The sequence below is a fragment of the Vombatus ursinus genome, unplaced genomic scaffold, assembly GCF_900497805.2.
Source record: "Vombatus ursinus unplaced genomic scaffold, bare-nosed wombat genome assembly UNPS02014779.1, whole genome shotgun sequence".
NCBI classification, from domain to species: domain Eukaryota; kingdom Metazoa; phylum Chordata; class Mammalia; order Diprotodontia; family Vombatidae; genus Vombatus; species Vombatus ursinus.
Genome location: NW_020954557.1, coordinates 59,493,227 through 59,512,158, shown reverse-complemented (window position 1 = coordinate 59,512,158; position 18,932 = coordinate 59,493,227). Strand labels below are relative to the sequence as shown.

At 34.4% G+C, this 18,932-nt stretch overlaps 1 protein-coding gene across 16 annotated transcripts in view; it reads right to left on the bottom strand.

Moving 5' to 3' along the window:
• The window catches only part of BAZ2B (bromodomain adjacent to zinc finger domain 2B), a 342,755-nt gene that overhangs the window by 15,695 nt on the left and 308,128 nt on the right, over positions 1–18,932 (bottom strand). For 11 of the 16 annotated variants that reach the window (XM_027865733.1, XM_027865732.1, XM_027865738.1 and 8 more), the window contains 8 exons: positions 17,102–17,164; positions 15,840–15,984; positions 8,883–9,544; positions 8,158–8,431; positions 7,653–7,808; positions 7,128–7,288; positions 2,163–2,473; positions 1,639–1,774 (listed from right to left, as the gene is read on the bottom strand). In XM_027865733.1, the coding sequence (XP_027721534.1) occupies positions 1,639–1,774; positions 2,163–2,473; positions 7,128–7,288; positions 7,653–7,808; positions 8,158–8,431; positions 8,883–9,544; positions 15,840–15,984; positions 17,102–17,164 (1,908 nt within the window). The remainder of the gene's footprint in view (positions 1–1,638; positions 1,775–2,162; positions 2,474–7,127; positions 7,289–7,652; positions 7,809–8,157; positions 8,432–8,882; positions 9,545–15,839; positions 15,985–17,101; positions 17,165–18,932) is intronic. The other 5 variants (XM_027865740.1, XM_027865743.1, XM_027865744.1 and 2 more) reach the window with 2 other exon arrangements.

Below are 18,932 nucleotides of genomic sequence, written 5' to 3'. Positions count from 1 at the left end.
AAAAAAAAGACAACTACATAACAAGCAATAGGAGTATACATCAAGCAAATGTTCCTGAGAAATTAAATTACGGAAGAATAAGTGTAAAATATGTTAAATGTATATTAGGAACATTATAAAGTTATTGAGATTTCAAACAAGCTATAAAAGTGTTGAAAAGTTTACAAAACGTATAATAAAGATGCCTCAAATTGACACCGCACCATGCTGTCTCTCAACACATAAATAGTTAAGCAAATACAGGAAAGCAAATCTCCACTGAAGCAGAGAATGTCAACAAACTCTAAGGATGAGAATCAGTTTCACACAGGAGGTGCTAACCTGCAGGTGAAACGTTCAAGGAAGATGTGAATTCTAACAGGTGGAAAAAGGAGAGTTTGAGCAAAGACACAAATTCAGGAGGTTCAAGGTCAGGATTATGGGACAACAAGTTGGTGACCTTGGTTAGAACACAGAGTATTCAATTTGGTGGGGGGAATGTGAAATAAGTCTGGGAAGGTAGGTTACAGCCAGGTTGTAAGGGACAGGCTGAGAGTCTAATATGTTCTAGAGAAAATAGGGAGCCACTAGAGATTTTGGGGGAATTTTATGGTGAGACTTCTGCTTGAGGAAACTGAGATCCTGAAAAGTTAACTTTTGACTTGATAATGGGGTCATAGTACTCCAAAACAGGCTAACTCTAAATCCATCATTTTCTACTATATATAACACCCAGCTTCCTTAAGTAGGCAGGTACCTGTCTGTCTACCCTGTGAGCTAGGTGCTATTATTATCCCCATTTTACAGGTGAGGAAACTGTGGCAAATAGAGGCTAAGTGATTTGCTCAGGGTCACACAGCTAGTAAATATCTGAGACTGGATGCTTCAAAACTAATGGTAAATTCTAATTCATTGTTCAGGGGGGAAAAGTGCTGAATTTCCTACAAGAAGATCTGGGTTTGAATCCAGACTCTGCTACTTGTTACCTGTGTGACAGATAAATCGCTTCCCCTCTCTATTTCCTCATCTGTGAAATACAAAGTTTGGACTAAGGGATCTTAGTGGATTGGTAGACATTAAATATGAGCATATTTTGATTAATGCACACTCAATGCAGGCTAGGGGTGAGAAATATCTAATTTTTGGCAGAAGTTAAAAGTGGCTACTTTATTTCTGACAGTGGAAAAAAAAGAAAAATGCAGAAGAATAGGATATAGAAATAAGCTGGAGATTATGAAAATCTTTAAGACTGCATGAGTATATTATGTACACTTTATCTTCCTTATCCCCTTTAAAAGAGGAAGGACCTCTAAAATATGCCAGTCAACAACTATTATCCATATAAAATCCTTAAGAAAATGTCAGTTGTAGTTTGATATTTTCTAAACAATAAAAAGAAACCACACATATCAACCATTCTGTAATAGGAAAAAAAAAAGATATGGCTTGGTGAGTTTCATGAAGAAGATCACAAATAAATCTTTGAGAGAATATGTCAGATTACACAGTGCTTTACAGAAAATGTCAAACTCTCAAGTGCTACAGCATATAATATTTAGACAATAATAAGTAATTCATGATTAAGCTAAGAGAGCTGAAAATTGAAAGAAATGGGACGAAGTAAATTAGTTATAGTATTTCTTAAGTAAAAACACTTACAACTTTCATAATTGATTTTTCCCATGCTATTGATTTCTGTAACTGCTGAATGCACAGAGCTACCTGTGCAGCACTGCGAGCTTCTGATAATGCCCTTCTCCATACCCTGAGCCCTGGAGCAATATCCTCTTCAATTCTGCATTGAAATATAGAGAAATTAAGTAGGTCATATCCATATTTACTGGGTTTTGAATGTGAAACAATCATCATCACACTGAAAGCCAAGCAATGACAAAAACACGTATACAGCCAATAAGTATAAGGTTTAAGCAACTAAATTTGATGTAGTGCACAGACTGTGGCTACGTGCCTCAAAGCTTAGTCACAACCAGGTAAATGTAAGATCACTTTGCAGGATAATCAACAAACATAACAAAAAATATCTTTACAAAGCATCATGCAGAATAGCATGATCCATATGGATCACAGACATACAAGAAGATACATAGATAACAGGCAATAGAAAATAGGCTCCAATTAGCAAAGAAGCACAATAATTTTTCAAGTTAATCTCAATAACCTACCCGTCACCATCACCACTAATGGATGGTGCAGGAGCAGGGACAGTAACTGTGCCCACATTATCCAGTTTGATCTGAATGGTGGTACTTAAGGGGCTCTTCAGATACCTTCGCTCTATGTTCCGCTCCAAATCAGCCAGCCTGGTTACAGCTATATCTAGAGGGTTGTCACTCTTCCGTTCTAGAGGGCTGGCACTGCTTTCTTCTCCTCTAGTAAACTCTCCATCATGCTCCTTGCACAATTTAGTAACTGACTTATGCTCAAAATATACCAAGTCTTCCCTTTCTGATGCAGGCTCTGGGCACATCCAACCCTATATTATCAAGAAAAAAAAAGTTTATTTCCTGCACCAACAACTTGGAGTTTTTGTCAACAACAAATCTTAATGATCACTAATAAGCTTTTACCTTGTGCTTTCCTAGTGCTAGCCAGAAAACAAAAATGAAACATGTGAAAAGAAATACCTATCCATTACAACTCTGAAAAGTATTAAAAATATAATCAGAGTAATCTATAAAGCATTAAACAAAATTTTAGTTGAAAATATTGATTAAGCTTATGGGATTATGAAAATGAAAACTCCTCTGGAATCTCTGGATATTATCTGCTTTGTTAGGCAGAAGAGAATTAGCTTAGGACACATTTAACACTTTGAAATGTCGGACTCTGTTTACCTCTTTGTGGTCACTAGAAATACCGTAAGTATATCCTTTGCAATACTGAAATGGATTAAACTCTTTAGAAGAATGACAATACTAATCAATTGCTTACATTTATCAGGCTGTACAGTTTGCAAAGAACTTTACCTAAGTTACATAATTTCATCCTCACAACGTCCCTGTGAATAGCATAGTTATTATTCCACATTTTATAGACAATAAAAATAAGACACAAGGAGGTTAAATGACTTAAGCAAAGTCACTCAGGCAGTCAGTGAGAAAACCAGTGTTCAAATCTTTGTCTTCTAAATCCAAGGCTAGCGGGCCCTCCATTAGTACCAATTGCTTCTTAGTCCCAACAATCAATATTCAGATGCAAAATCTAAGGTTAAACTACTCAAAATGAGTAAAGAGAGAGCAGATAGATACATGGAGTTGCCAAAGTTTCCTAAAAGGGATTGTGCCCACTTTTAGAAGTTACAAATTTTGAAGATACATACACAATACCACTTCGTGTTTAAGAATAAGAGAATTCTGTTCTTTTTACATCACAAGAATCTAGAATGGATTATTAAATATGTGGTATATGCATAAAAAAGAATGGAATGATCCCTAGAAGCCAGTATGGGTTCACCAACAAGAAGTCATTTTTTCTTTCTAACCTGGAAAACCCAAAGGCATGATTATCACGTAGAAAGACAGAAAGCTGGAAAGGGAACTGTACCTATTTCATGACATAATTAGGATTTAAAAATTCCTTAATACTATAAAAACTGTCTAAGAACATTAAATATAATAAAAATAAATGTAAAATCCTGCAGTTAGTTTTGAAAAACTAATTGCAGAATTAAAAATTTAGCTTAATTTTTTTTGTGAGAAAAACTAGAAACTTTTGTAAATAGCAAAATTCAGTATGAGACAATTATAACACATGGCTGCTAAAACAGCCAGTTCAATCTTAAGCTACATAAGTAGTAGTAGTGTTCAGATCAATGGAGATAATAGTCCAAATGTAATAACAGTCCAACCTTTTACCAGTCATTTCATATCAAGAATATTGTGTCTGGAACCACTTTTTAAAGAAAAACATTGAAAGAAACAAGAAGTGATGGCTGAGAGTAAGGGATGAAACAGAATAACTATTTAAAAAATGGACAAGTGAATTAAAAAAATCTGGATATCGTTATGACCGAAAAAGGAAATGGAGAAAACAGCAATTACCAGTGATCCACACACCTGCCCTGCCATCTACAAAAATTTTTTTTATAAGAATAAACTACATATATATAAAGGGTACATACTTGACAAGAGAATTAGAACAGGAAAACTTTTTCTACTTTCCCATTTTTAGTATCAATAATTGTTTTAAATGCATGCCATATTTCTCCTCATTCTTATTCTTTTCTCTAGTTTTGTGATCATTTTGATCTTTGCTCAAGTAAGTCAGTGGACTGACAGCATACAGACAGCTGGTTCAAGCTTGACTCCCATATCAGTAACAAGCCACTTCCTATATGTTAAAATGTAATCAATTTCATTTCTTTGGGATGTTATTTGATGCTTGCTATATGAAGATCCTTCCAATTCTTTTCCTGAAGAAGATATTCATGATGTATAGGCATGAGGTTTTTGATCAAATAGGTTACAGATCACTGAATTCTTTCATTCCTCACTTCTGAACTACAAGAATTCAAATGGTATAGCCACTGGCAACCAGCAGTCTGGTGGCTCAGTGGAAAGAGTGCAGGGCCTGGAGTAAGGAAGACCTGAGTTCAAATTTGGCCTCAGACACTTATTAGTTGTCACTAGGCAAGTCACTTAACCCTGTTTGCCTCAACAACAATCAGAAGTCTGCAGCTAGTTAGTGTAGCAGTAAACAACTATTGACACCTTGATAGCCCCTAAGTTTCTCATTGTATTTAGCTCAAATAGTACATATAGGCATACCCTACACCTAGGATCATTAATTGATTCAATGACAACATGATTAACAATGACAACAAGACTAAGTGAAATAACCTCGTAAGGGGAGGTTAGTCTTATACCAACAATATTGTATAATTATAAAATGCATCCCTAGACATTAAGAGTTTAAAATTGGTTTTCTGACACCTGAGATTAGAAAAAGTGTGTGTGTGATTACACATTGTGAAAGTTTAAAATAAGGTATAGTGTCCAAGATTAGGAAAGTTATTGCCCCTCTCTTGTAATCTGACTTGGCCAGACCATATCTAGAAAGTCTTATGTTCAGTTCTGGGTGCCATATCTTAGGAAGGACATTGGTAACATGGAGTGTTCAGAGGAGTGTAACTAGGATAGTGAAGGGCTGTATAAGTATCATGTCAAATAACTGGGGATGTTTAGCCTGGCAAAGAGAAGACTTACGGAATATAGAGCAGCTAGCTATTGTTATGTATTTAAAGGGCCATTAAATGGAAACAGGAATTAGATTGTTCTTTATCTCATTGGTCAGAACAAGGATCAAAGATATATATTTAAGGGAAAACTTCCTAACAATCAGAACTATCCAAAAGTAGAATTGAATGCCTTAAGTGAGTAATGGGTTTTTCTCTCACTAAAGATCTTCAGGGAAAGGATAGATGGCTACTTGAGTATTTTGTCAAAATTTTAGGTTGGCCTAGATGACTTCTGAGGTCCCTTTCAACTTGGAGAGTCTGTATTTCTGAGATGTGGAGACCTAATATTTTAAACTCTCCAAGGGCCCCTGAGGTTTGCTACTTACAGTTAACCTCAAATTTACAATTTAGCTAAAGAGGACAACTCTTAGAAATGTTTGGGCATTTTAAAAAGAAACAAACCCCAAACCTAGTATTCATATTGTAGGAAGATGCAATCCATTTCCCTAGAGGAATGGAACATCGGAAAAATACTGAGCCTTAGTGTGTCTAGGGAAAGAACAGTGTTATTTATCAGAGCCAGAGACCCGTCCATCGCCTTCCATCAAGAAACTGGTGCAGGAGTAAAGCAGACAATGGACCAGAAAGTCTGATCTTTCAAAAGATGGATTAAAAAGTCTGAAAAGGCTGGTCTCATCTCCTCCATACTTCTTACATTTGTGTTCCTGAAGCAACTAGAGTTGTTAACTTGGGGCCTTTCTGTGCAAATGGGGTTGCTATTGATAAGGACATGATTCTCACAGAGGAATTATTTTTATAATGTATTTACCATTTCTGTGATATCAAACATCACAAGTAAAAAAACAAAAACTAAAGCTGGACATTGGAGCAAAGGTATACTGGTCTCCACTTACTGTCTGAAATATGTTATAGAGGGGAACCCTGACTTAAGCATGACTGGCTTAAAACTTATTGACAATATCAAAATGATGCTGGTCAGGTTAACTTTATATGGGGTATGCCTCAATTTAATAGTCATATTAATAACTTTGAGTCTTCAATAAAATGTTGTGTTCAGTATTACTATATAAAGGCAGGTAAATGTGTAACATTAAAAAAATTTCCATTAAAATGATTAAGGTTTTTTTTTTTCAAGGATTAAGCTTTATTTGGAAAAATTACAAGTTTGGAATAGCACACTCTCTGATGATGCCAGAAAAATGAGTGCATCATTCTACTATATTATATGTCTATTATGTATCTATTACTGATCTTGATTAAACATCATAGCTGTAGTAGTCAGGTAGTAGACACAATTTAAACTTAAAATACTCAATCATTCATTCATTTATTACGAAAACCTTTATTGGGCCCTTACTATGTACAACATACGTAAGCACTGAGGGAGATACAAAGATAAATAAAGCCAAGCTCCCTGCACATAAAGAGTTTACAATCTAGTAAACTTTGAAGTAAAGTCTCTGTTTCTAATGATGCTTTTGCTTCGGTTACAAACATGCTCAGATCCTCTCTATTCTAAAACAAAACAAAACAAAAACCTACTTCTTTCCTTGATTCTCTTAATCCCTCTCTCCTCTGCTTCACTGATAGACTTCTAAAAAGAATTGTCTACACTTGCTTCCTCTAATTTCTCCTGTCCCTCAACGCCTTAAAATCTGCCTTTGGTTTTCAGCATCCTACTGAAACTACCCCTTTCCAAAATCACTTACCATCCACATGTTTCAACATGGATTTGAATGTACATACAACGTACCAAATAATGTCCTCCAGAACCTAACTACACAGTGTAAAGTCTAATTTAGCATAGCTGTTTATAAAGAAAACAAAACCCATAAGTAGAAGTTCCATTGTAAACTCTTTCACAATTAGTACTTATTCACAATATAAATCTTTATTGGAATATTTTGAAATAGTTTTTAGTCCCTTTTACCTTCACTTGTAAACTTGCTGATGCAACTCTCCTTTCTAAATCTTCTACCTGCTGAAGAATAGTCAAGTCCATCTCCATTGCTTGCTCATCCACCGACCAGTTCTCTACAATATCTCGAGTTACTTGGTTTTCTTCATTTTCATTTATTTCAATAATAGCGACTATATTTGAAAATGAAATTTTTTTTAAAGAAAAAGAACACTTTTTGAATTGTATAAATGCAGGATTCCTCCCCCAATAGTTACTTTCACCATATCCAACGTAAACATTGAATTACTGGGATTTTATATACAAATTACTTAAAGTATGGCTTTTGTTCAACTATAAACTGTAGAGAATGATTAGGAATTATAAAAAAATCTATACTAATTTGATAATGTCAGCAGTTTTCTCTGAGCAAAACTACTCTAAACATCAACACCAGTCTTTTGGTAATGAATGAAGATATGTTCCAGTAGATTGTTCAATTAAATAAATGAATTAGGTTTTCCTAAGCAAAGTAATGAAAATGATTTATTTACATACCATCCTTATTTTTGATGCAGGCCTGAGTAATATAATCCAAGTGTTTCTGTATTTGCTTCTGCAATGCCTTTTCCCTTATCCCCCTGAGATGTAGCACTTTAAGCAAAGCTTTTAGGTCCTCTGGGTCAATAATTCTCCACCAACCAAACTGCATTTCTAAGTCAAAATAAGTATGTAAATCTTTTACAAACATTTTGAATGATATTCTGGTATAATTCAAATCAAAAGGCTTACCAACTACATATAACCATTCAGAGATCCAGTTACCATATTGAGCCAGATACAGATTGCATTTAACCTTTTTCCCCCAAAATCTGGATAGAACATGACAACAGTTTATGATGTTTTTATTCAACATTCTTCCTTTTTTTCCTTTCAGGAAGAGCCCCTTTTAGGTATGCAGCCTATATTTTATGGTATCCTATATATTTGGATCACTATGGTATACTATAGACATTATAAAAAAATCAAAATTATTGGACAAAAACCATCTGAACATGCCTACCTTCTGGAATGGGTTTTGGACTAGGAAAATCTACTGGCTTTGCTACTTCAACTGTTCCAGGGATAGCCGATGATGCCTTTTCATTCTGTGGCACTGGTGATTCACTTTTACATGAAGAAACATTTGGGGTCAAGAATGGATTACCACTTCCTTCTGACAATCCCAGCCCTGATCCCAGACTAGGTAAAGGAGATGTAAAGGGAACATTTGAAGTGAGAACTCCTGTTGGCCATCCACAAAACTGAAGTCCCATTATAGGTAATCCACTCTTCATCTATAAACACCAAAACATTGGAAAATTATTGAGAAACTTTAGTAGAAATGATAGAAAATCCAAAATTATTTGTTAAATTCTGAAAATGATTTGCCATATTTATATAGTAACCAACATATACATTTAAGCACATAGCTTAAAGCAGTAAAATTGTCAAAAGCTGAAGATGGTCAAACATCATCTTTTTATATGTAGATTTCATAACTTCATCATTAGTAATAAGTATATATAATAACTTAAGAAAAAATAGCAGTAGGTTTGAGGAGTATGAAAATGTTCTGATTTTAGAATCTACATGTACTTCCAGTAAATTTTTAAGAATGTCATTTAATTCTATTTTTAGCTTTCAAACTGGGTAAAGTAAAATGTTTTAATTGATAATGCAGTGAGGATAGGGCTAAAATGTAAAAAAACAAAACAGTAAAAGAGTGTTATTGCTATTGGGACTAACCTGAAGCGGCGATAAAGCAAATGGACTGAGGCCCATTGTATTCTGTGCAGAGGAAGACCCAAGAAGGGGTGATGGAACAGGTGAAGGTGATTTAGAAGGAGGCTGAGAATGAGGAACCAGTGAAGCAACAGCAGATCCGTCTGCGTGGGTAAGGGAAGTGTCATCACAGGGCGTTCTGGGTAAAAGGCTGAACCACTGTCTATTCTTTTCTGTCAGGGTTTTTAACAATTGGTCATTGGCAATTAATGGAGGGCTGTAAAACTTCCCTTGACCACTGGAGACTGGATTAAATAGGTTAGAATCTGCCTTTTCCTTGTTGCTTTGTGATACTGCTGATTGAAGGCTGCAGAGAGAATTTTTTGCACCGTTTTGGTAAGACAATGTGCATCCATTGGCTGCACCACCATTTGGTTTTGGGTTCATAATGTCTGACTCAGGAGGCATTTTAGCTACTTCTAACAACTTGCTTAATTTGGAGAAAGAGCTAGGTTTTTGGAGAAATAGATTAGTGTTGTCTTTTTCTTTAAGATCTTCTTTTTGCTCACAGTGGCCTGTATTTAAACAGTTTAATGTATCATCAGAGTTCTCAAACATTTCTTCTTTGATTTGTATAATTTCAGCTTTTTTCAATTTTTCTTTCTCTTTTGCAATTTCTTCTAGACCTACACAAAAGAAAAATTCCGTGAAGACCCATCTACATTTTGAACTTCCTCTGTAATTATATTTTATCAACATCATTATTACTCTACAAATTATAGGTTTTTACCAGTTCACTTACAATTCCACATTAAAGAGGTTATGAGTATACCAATAATACCATTAAAACCGAAAATATATGGTTCAGATAAAATTAGAACAAAAAACTCAAACTCCTGATGACAAGCAACTTATCTTATAAAACATTGTAATGTTACAACATTCTAGAACACCAAGATCATTACTATAGACTCTGAGAGTTCATCATGATGGGATATGACCAGTTTGATGAAAAAAAAAACCACATTTCTAATCTGAAGTATAGTTGAGGTGCTTTGTTGATCTTGTTACAATATGTCCAACCAAAAAATAATTCACACAGAGCACTTGTTAAAACTTTGCTAATTATCTTTAAATGTGAAGAATTACCTCTAATCCTTTCCTATTCATCTTTTCCAGTTCACAATCTTGCCAGAAGATTATTGCAACTGTCATTCACTTAGGCTGCATTTGGGACTGCTAGAGCATGCTTATGGATCCTAAATATAGTAAAGGTATGACTCAGGGAAGCTTAAATACATATGATGCAATTGCTGGTCCTTCTGTGTTTTAAATTAGACCTAGCCCCTCTCTTCTTGATTTCATGAGTAAATAAAGCAATATTGTCAATAGGTTAGAGACAGGAAAAAAAGTATGCAAAGGTGGTTATGGTGTCCTTGATAATTATTAATAAAAATTATATATGATGTGTGTAATTTGTTCTCCCTTAAGCTTAGCTCAAAGTAAAGATAGCTACTGGGAACATCTTTGCCCCTCTGGTATTATTTAATACAATGATATTCCAACCACAAGAAAATAATTTTATATACTCTTTGAAGTGAATTGTGATAATACTTATGTGAATAAAACTTACAGCATACATACATATAGACATCATAAGTCTTTGTGAAATGACTACAGATAGCTGACTACTTCAAAAGGGGGCTTCTGGTGATTTTTAAAAATCATGATATAATCAATCATTTAAGTTTTGAATCTTACCTGATTAGTTTTCCCCCACTAAAGAGAAGGGCTAGATAGGTTCTCACTGCAGTGGTGAATAATTCCCACTTCAAGAGATCTGGGGCAAAGGACGTAAGAAGTCCCTAACGGGCACTGGGACTCATTAGGGACAAGAACTTGCTTTCTCTGCATGGTTAGAAAGTACTTAATTTGTTTTTTATAATTCTAGGATTCAAAAATATGACCCTTTACCTGATGAAAACTGGAGCTTTGAGTATGATCAAGTAAAGAGATCCACTCTGCCCCTGGAGTAATCCTGCACTGTTGCCTTATCTTCATAATGCACCTCTGGGGTTAGTTAGCTTCAGCGCTCTGTTCTAGACTACAGCCTCCAGGCTTACACAAGGGCTTTGGGAGCCAAAAATATTTGTGGAAACTGACAGACAATGAGGAAACAAAGAGAAGGTCAAACTTGGCAGGATCATAGGAGAGAGCTGAAGGAAAACCAGGAAGTGCTTAAGGTACAAATGACAGAGTTTTACTTTCACTGGACCTTGAAACTCCAAAGAATGGGTTATATTTATTATGGGATCAAAGAGTTGGCATAATGGATATTAACAAGGAGAAAGAATTGTGAGGGATCAAAAGGCAAATATGAAAGAGAAAGACCAAAAGTCACCATAATGAATAATAGAGAGTGCCATAGGATGGAAGTAACATTTATGGCATTTTCATTTTAGAGTTGTTTTTAAAAAAAATTTTTTTAAAGCTTTTGCATGTTACATAGGTTCATAAAACCTTTTTTCCTTTTAAATTAATCCTTTAGATCTTTCCTTCATGGGATGAAAATGAAACCCACATAAAATGAAATATCAATGAAATCTTTACCATTTTTTCTGCTTATTTTAATATTTATGGATGTCTGAACAACTCAATGGCAGCTAGGTGGCACAATGAATGGAGCACAGGGCCCGGAGTCAGGAAGATCTGAGTTCAAAATATAGCCTCAGACACTTACTAACTGTGTGACCCTGGGCAAGTCACTTAATCCTGTTTGCCTCAGTTTCCTCACTGGTAAAATGAACAAGAGACTGAGATGGCAAACCACTCCAGTATCTTCACCAGGAAAACCCCAAATGGGGTCACCAAGAGTGATATAATTGCAACAACGATGAACAACTCAACAAAAGGAAAAAAAAAGGATTTATGAAAAAGGTCTATCGAAGTTAGGTAGCTTAATTCATGTGATATTTATTTTAATTATTCAAAGATTTTTTGGGGGAGGGTTATTTATCTGCCACTTTCAACATACATTATCATGTCCTTATCACCCAGGAGACACTAAATAAATGCTTCTTGATTATCCTGTTGTAATTTATATTATAGTTATTTACATTTTTGTAATACCACCTTCCAAGCTTCACTCCCTCCCACTAGATCGTAAACTCCTTGAAAGCAAGAGCTATCTTATTTCATCTTTATTTTTCTAGCATCTAGCACAGTGACTTGCACATAGTAAACACTTAAACAGGGGTTTGTAAACTTATGCTCCCTTAATTCCCTGGCTACTCTGCCTGACTCCTGGCTGATATCTATTTCTGAAAGTACCATCTCATAAGGACACCCACATAACACTAACCCTGACCACAGGTATTGTATCTGGGCTGACAAGCAGTTTAGCAGAAAGAAAAAAAAAAGCACATTGTAGATCTCATATCATCCATCAAAAGATGATACCCCACAATTAAAGGGATAGCCTTAATATTCCTTCTGGCTCCTCTGCTCTCTTCCATTTGATGAAACCCTTGGGGCTTGTTAACATTTATACCATAATTTTCCTTGGAGATAAAGATTCTGTCCACTACCTTTTTTCACAGCTGTGGTATGTCTTGTCTATGGCTTCATTTTGATAAAAACAGGAAAATCTGAGGTCTTTTTATTTGGGCTCCCAATCATCTCTTGGAATGCTCAGGGTTACTGAATCTTGAGAAGAAAGAAGAACATCACATCCTTCTTACTTGTTCTATCCTTTCCCCAATCAGAAGCAGATTTTCCCTACCTAACCTTTCTTTTTTAGCCTGTTGCCTTTTGGCTGCTATAACTGTCATTCCAGATTCAAAAATAACATATATTTACTCATTACTCACTCAGTAATGACTACAGCTCCCCAGCAACATTTTTAGGGTATGGCTTCTGACATACCTTCTTTTAAAGGGATCATGCCCCTTTCACCAGAAGATCAAAATTTAAAACATATTCAAACAGAAAATGACATAGATATGAAATGAGTTCTTCACATGGGCATAGGTCTCATATGACAGTAGAATTTCTGAACCTGCTCACTCAAAAGCTCATTAGTTTGACTTAATCCCTTCTCCCCAGTACTTACCCCTGCCCCATGCCATAATTTATCTAGAAACATCATGGGGTAGTAGATTAAGTGCCAAAATGGAATCAGGGACACCTTGACCCCAGTCATGCCTCTGACTCTCCTGGCACTGACGACCCACAGACAAGCATCAGGCAATGCTTTAACAGTTATCTAAATTAGAATTAGATGACTTGTGATCTGCCTAAATAGACCAAGTTCCCACACCTACATAATATCACTGATCCTTGATGTACTGAAAATAACTTCTATCTCAATTATCTAATTATCCACATTTCTAATAGACCTCTACTTTTCCTAATCACTTTATGAGAGACTGAGACTTCCTTTTCTTCCACACTTTATATTTTCTCTTTATAGATTTACATTTGTACTTGAAAACACCCTCAAGCTATACTTTCCACTGATCAGTGGTAATCTGCAGACCCTATCCATTCTGCATGATTGATCTATCTATCTATCTAATTATAGCACGTCGTGGTGTTACTTGTAGATTGCTGAAACATAACACTAATCTCTCATTTGTTTATAATGAAAGAGACTGAACTGATGATGGATTTTAGTTGCATTTGCTCATGGCTGCTTTTAATTTTCACTCTTTAGCAGAAAAGCTTAATTATAAGCAGTTGGAACCACTTTTAAGCTTTTAAAAATAATTTTAAAAAGAATATGCTGAAAATTTAACTGGTATCTTCAGTGCAGGAAAGGTTCTTTAAGTCTGAAAAAAAAAACTCATGTTACTTTCTTCTTTTTGCCTTTTTTCCTTCTTCTTACCTTCAATGGCATGTGTCAATGATCAGTAATTAATAAATATCTTCATTAAAAAGAGGCAAAAAGTGAGGACCAGGAAAAGATGGAACAGTATGGCAGCCATTTTTTTGATTAATTTCCATGTCAATTACTGCAGCTGAATAGTTTCAGATAACTAAGGTCTTCACTTGTGTTTTAAATTTTAAAACCTCCTGATAATGTTGTATGAGCTGCAATCTTTGAAATCTCAAATAAGTACAACAAAAAATTATAATGGTAGCTTCTCAAGGGGAGATAGAATTTAGTTATAAATATACATTTCAAATCACTAGCTAACAGGGGATGCTTGACCCAATAGTATTTTATTAAAATCAGTCTTGTCTTCATGATAGCTCTAAATACTAGGAAGAAAGTACTTATGGATATAGTGTATAATAATAACAATGTCCTGTATTATTTATTTCTTTGCGGTTGCTAACCAGTTGCTTTTCGTTGCTTCCTTTTACACTTGTCTATACAACATAATTCACATCTTATTAATTCTATTCTTCCAATTGCCTTTATTACAAAATTAACATTGTATTATGTATTATCTACACTATTTATTATGTGTATGTCTTAACTTACCAACTAAAATATAAGTTTACTTTGTGTAGGGAGTATTTTGCTCCAAATATTAAGCTATCCTTAAATATGAAAAAGCAAACCCTAAAATTGAAACTCTGCAAAAGGAAATACTTTTATAAGTGTATTCCAAAAAAAGAATGAAAATGACAATGTGTAATATATATTTGCTGTGAAAATTCTTTTTACATTTCCTAAAGTCCCTGGGTCTTACATTCCTCATCTGCAAAATGAAGGCATTACACAAAATGAAAGCTCATTGTAGCCAAACCTATCTCCATCCTGATTCTAAACATGCCCTTCATATTCTGACCTCTTAAGCTTTGCTTATGTCTGGGCTTTCCTAGGCCTCCCTCCAATGGTATCTGTTATCTGCCTTATTCTTAACCTATTTGAATCTCATTTTCCTATCAAAGTTCAGCTTAATTCCCACATGTCCATCTACAATCACTAACATTGCTTCATATAGTGAAAAGAACATTTGATTGGAAATCAGAAGTCTTGGTGATATATTAAAAGAAGCACTAGATTTGGGTTAAAGTACTTGGGTTCAAATTCAAACTTTGATATTTAGTAGCTCAGTCACCTTGGGCAAGGTGCTTAATTTCTTCAGACTTCAGTTTCTTTTAAGTGAGGGGACTAGAATAAATATCTCTAACATCCCTTCCAGCTCTAAATCAAATAACTAAGTGATAATTAAAGCCATTAGGTTAGATACATTCTCTGAGGGAAATACTGTAAAAACTGAGGAAAACAAAGGGTTAAAGACTCAGTACTGGTTAATGTCCATAGTTAGGGAGTGGGAGAATGAAAGGAAGACAGGAAAGGAATGGTCAGAGAAACCAGAGAACTAAGATAATATGATACCATAGAGGCAAACAGAAGAGAAAATCTGGATAAGGAGCGGCTAACATGCAAGCTCCTTAAGGGCAGGGACTATTTTACTTTGGTACTAGTATCCTGAGCAGGTAGCAGAATGCTTGTTGATTGACCAACTGTGAGGGAAGACAACAGTATCAAACACAAAAGACTGTGAAAAGGTAAATAGTTGGCATGAGCACTAGTGATCTTGGGGCAAGCACTTTCAGTAGAACAATTGGAATGGAAACCAAATTGCAGAGGAGGACTGAAAGAATAAATGGTTGAGGGAATGAAAGTAAATGGTATAGAACAAATACCTGAGAAGTTGGGAGTGAAAGGAAAATGAGATCTAAAATGGGTAACACTATTTTTTAAAATGGGGGTAATGAGGGTATGTTTGAAAGCAGTCAGGAGAAAAGAAGAGAATAGAGCAGACAGGAAATGAATAAGTATGGAAACAAGGTTCCTTATTTTTGGAAAGTAAAGTATCTGGGGTACAGACAGCTTAATAAAGCTGTTCCAAGAAGTATGAGATATTGGTGATCCTAAAACAATGATAGAGATTAAAGAAATTACCAGCTTATATTAATATAACTATTGCTTTGGCTGTTCTCAAATAGGCTAATGTCTCCTACCTTCACCACTTTCCATGCCTTCCACAAAAATACCCCCACACTGGGGAAGAATCCAGTATCTGCGTCGATAACGATCCTGGCCAAACATCATTGACCGTAAAGAGTGAGAAGCATCAAAGAGCTTCCTTCTGTACTGACTCTGTTGCTGTTTTTTTTTAAAAAAAAAATTACATGTGTAAATATAATATTATGAAAGTCAATTGTTTTTAAAATCAAAATAAAGATTAATGATTACTTATTGCATTGAAACTGGCAAACAAAGTAACAGGGGAACTGAATCAAAGTGTTAGGGTTGCCCAATTTTAGTTGAGTTTCATTATCAATCACCTCTTAAAGAAAGCAATTACTTTTAAATGACTGACTTGGTCCTTTTTAATATTAAAAAGATTGGTTTAATTTAAGCAAATATCCTGTAAGGCATTTTTCATATTTGAATATATATATGTACATATATATCTATATATATATAAATATATAAATAAGAGGATCAAATATTTTATTGAGGCAAGGCAGTTAAAATCTTATTAATTATGCAATAGAAAAATGTGTACATGGCGAGTTAAAGCTAGCTGAAGCACTGTAATACAGAACTCCTATGAGAAAATGGTAGAATTTTAGCTAAATTAAACAGCAATGATATCAGCAATGTCTATATATAAACTAGTATTTTACTGAGTTGGCCAATTTCATATGATCAATATTTAATAAGCCAATACTTTATTCTTACATTTTAAACTTGGCTCAACTTAGTATTCAATATACTACAGAAGCTGAAATTAAATAGATCAAATTCTAAATTCAGGAGGAAGTAAAATTCATAGATAAATAAATGGAAAATATAATAGAAGCTATTAAATTCATTAATATGCAATAGTACTTAATATTTCATAGCATTTGTATGGTGTTAATTTCCAAGGAATAAAGCTATCTTTATAAATATTTTGAGCCTATATAAAAAAATAGCAAAAAACAAATGTGGCTTTTTGTGGATTAAAAGTGTACTTTATGTTTGCAGTTTTTTACATTTAGTATCATTTGCAGCTGAATAACCTTGAGATTGTGACATCATATCTCATGTATGAATTTCAGTCATGGGTTTAAAACTTCCTGTATTTAAAATGTTTGAATACTTTTTTTATAGTCAGCCATTTCCATTATTCAAAAGGAATGAGCTTTATATATCTTTATTTAGCATGCAGAAATGGTAATTCTACACAATTACAACTTGAAAAAGAGAAAAACTTTATTTGAAAAGTGCTTACTTTAGTCAGTTTTTCAATCTGTTTCTCCAGCTCTTCAACACTTGCTGCTTGATCACCATCATCCTATAACAAAATAAAGTGTTATTTATCTTTCTCAAAATAAAAAAGAATGCTGAACTTTGTGCTTATCCTATAAATATAAAACTTTTATGTAGAATTATAAAAATGTTCATGTTGGAAATTATAAAGTATTCCCCCCATAAGTTTTTTTTTCTTCTTTAGAAGATTTTCTTTCAGAAAATCATTCTCTCTTATATATTTTAAATAAAAACACTTACACAGAGTATTTCCATTTTTATCATACTTCTTAACAAAATGTGTAATACACATGTAAGGAGGAAAGAAGGAATACGTAATAACATACATAATAATAATAAAATGACAAAAAACTAACACATGTAGAACTTTAATTTCGAAGTGCTTTACACATATTATCTTACTGGAGCCATACAACAACTGTAAAACTATTGTTATCTTCATTTCACAGATGAAGAAAATAAGTTTCAGTGACTTGTTCATGGTCCCGCCAATAGGTTCTGAAGTGGGGTTCTGAGGTCTTATTAATCCAGGTCCAGTACTTTAGACAACATACCATACCAATCAACCTGCATACCCTGAATGTTCTCCAAAGGCCAACATGTCTTTTCAGTACTTCATCAAATTCAGTAAAAGGCTATTACCTTTTTCACCAAACCTTTTACATCCTATTCTAAAATGGCCATCAGCACATAGGTAGGAAGATGATTAAAAAAGAGAGAAAATATTAGGAAGCAATGGTAGATTGCTCTAAAAATCATACATTGCTAGTACATTCATAGCTAATATTATGGTCAGATTCATATGGCTAGGAGCAGTTAAGTCAATCTGACACAGAGTGATGCAAGCCACAATAATGAATATTTGGTACAGTAAATTCTTGATTTACTGAGGAGCTGCTTATCAAGCCTATGTACAACCCATGACCTTTGATTTTCTTTATCTGTTTTGTAATTTCATTTCCATCACCACAATGTTTGCTAGCAAATACATTTGAAAAAAATAAGTGTTGGAAAATAAAATGAAAGCGAAAAGTCCAGGAAGATGATTTGGATTTGTTTTGCTACTGCAGCAAAAGGCTTTATTAAGCTAAGAGTTGGAATTTTGGCAAAAGTGAATTCTTGCATCACCAATGGGCTTTTGTTAATTTTTAACAAATATTACTGTACATTTTTTATGTGTAAGGTGTTACTTCAGAAATTTCATTTTATATGGACTAGGAAGAAAAACAGGGAAGTGCATCATAAATACTATTTTTTTGGGTCTTAAAAGTCTTTTAATCCCTGCTTTCTTCTATTAGCAGGAGTCAGTTACCAAAAGTCACCTATGGAAGTGGCTATCAGCTTTTGCTTTAAAAATAACTCACATAAAACATAAAGGATATGTTAGCTTGACCTAGATGTTTGCTATACCTTTAAGCAGGATTCAAAGTATGTTTTTCCCCATGTTGGCACAAAGATATAACAAAATTCTGATTGATAGCAATTGGACAGATTTTTTTAGTTTTACTTATAAAATCATAAGAAACTACAAAACTACTTTAAATAACAAATATTCTCTGAGAAATATTATCATTGATTTGTTAAAGAACCAAACTCATGGGGGCAGCTAGGTGGTGCAATGGATAGAGCACGGCCCTGAAATCAGGAGGACCTGAGTTCAAATCCGGCCTCAGACCAAACACTTGATGCTTACTAGCTGTGGGACCCTGGGTGAGTCACTTGACCCCAATTGCCTAAAAAAAGAACCAAACGCATGTAATGGATAAAGTTTGCAGTTTCTGAAGCCCAGTGTT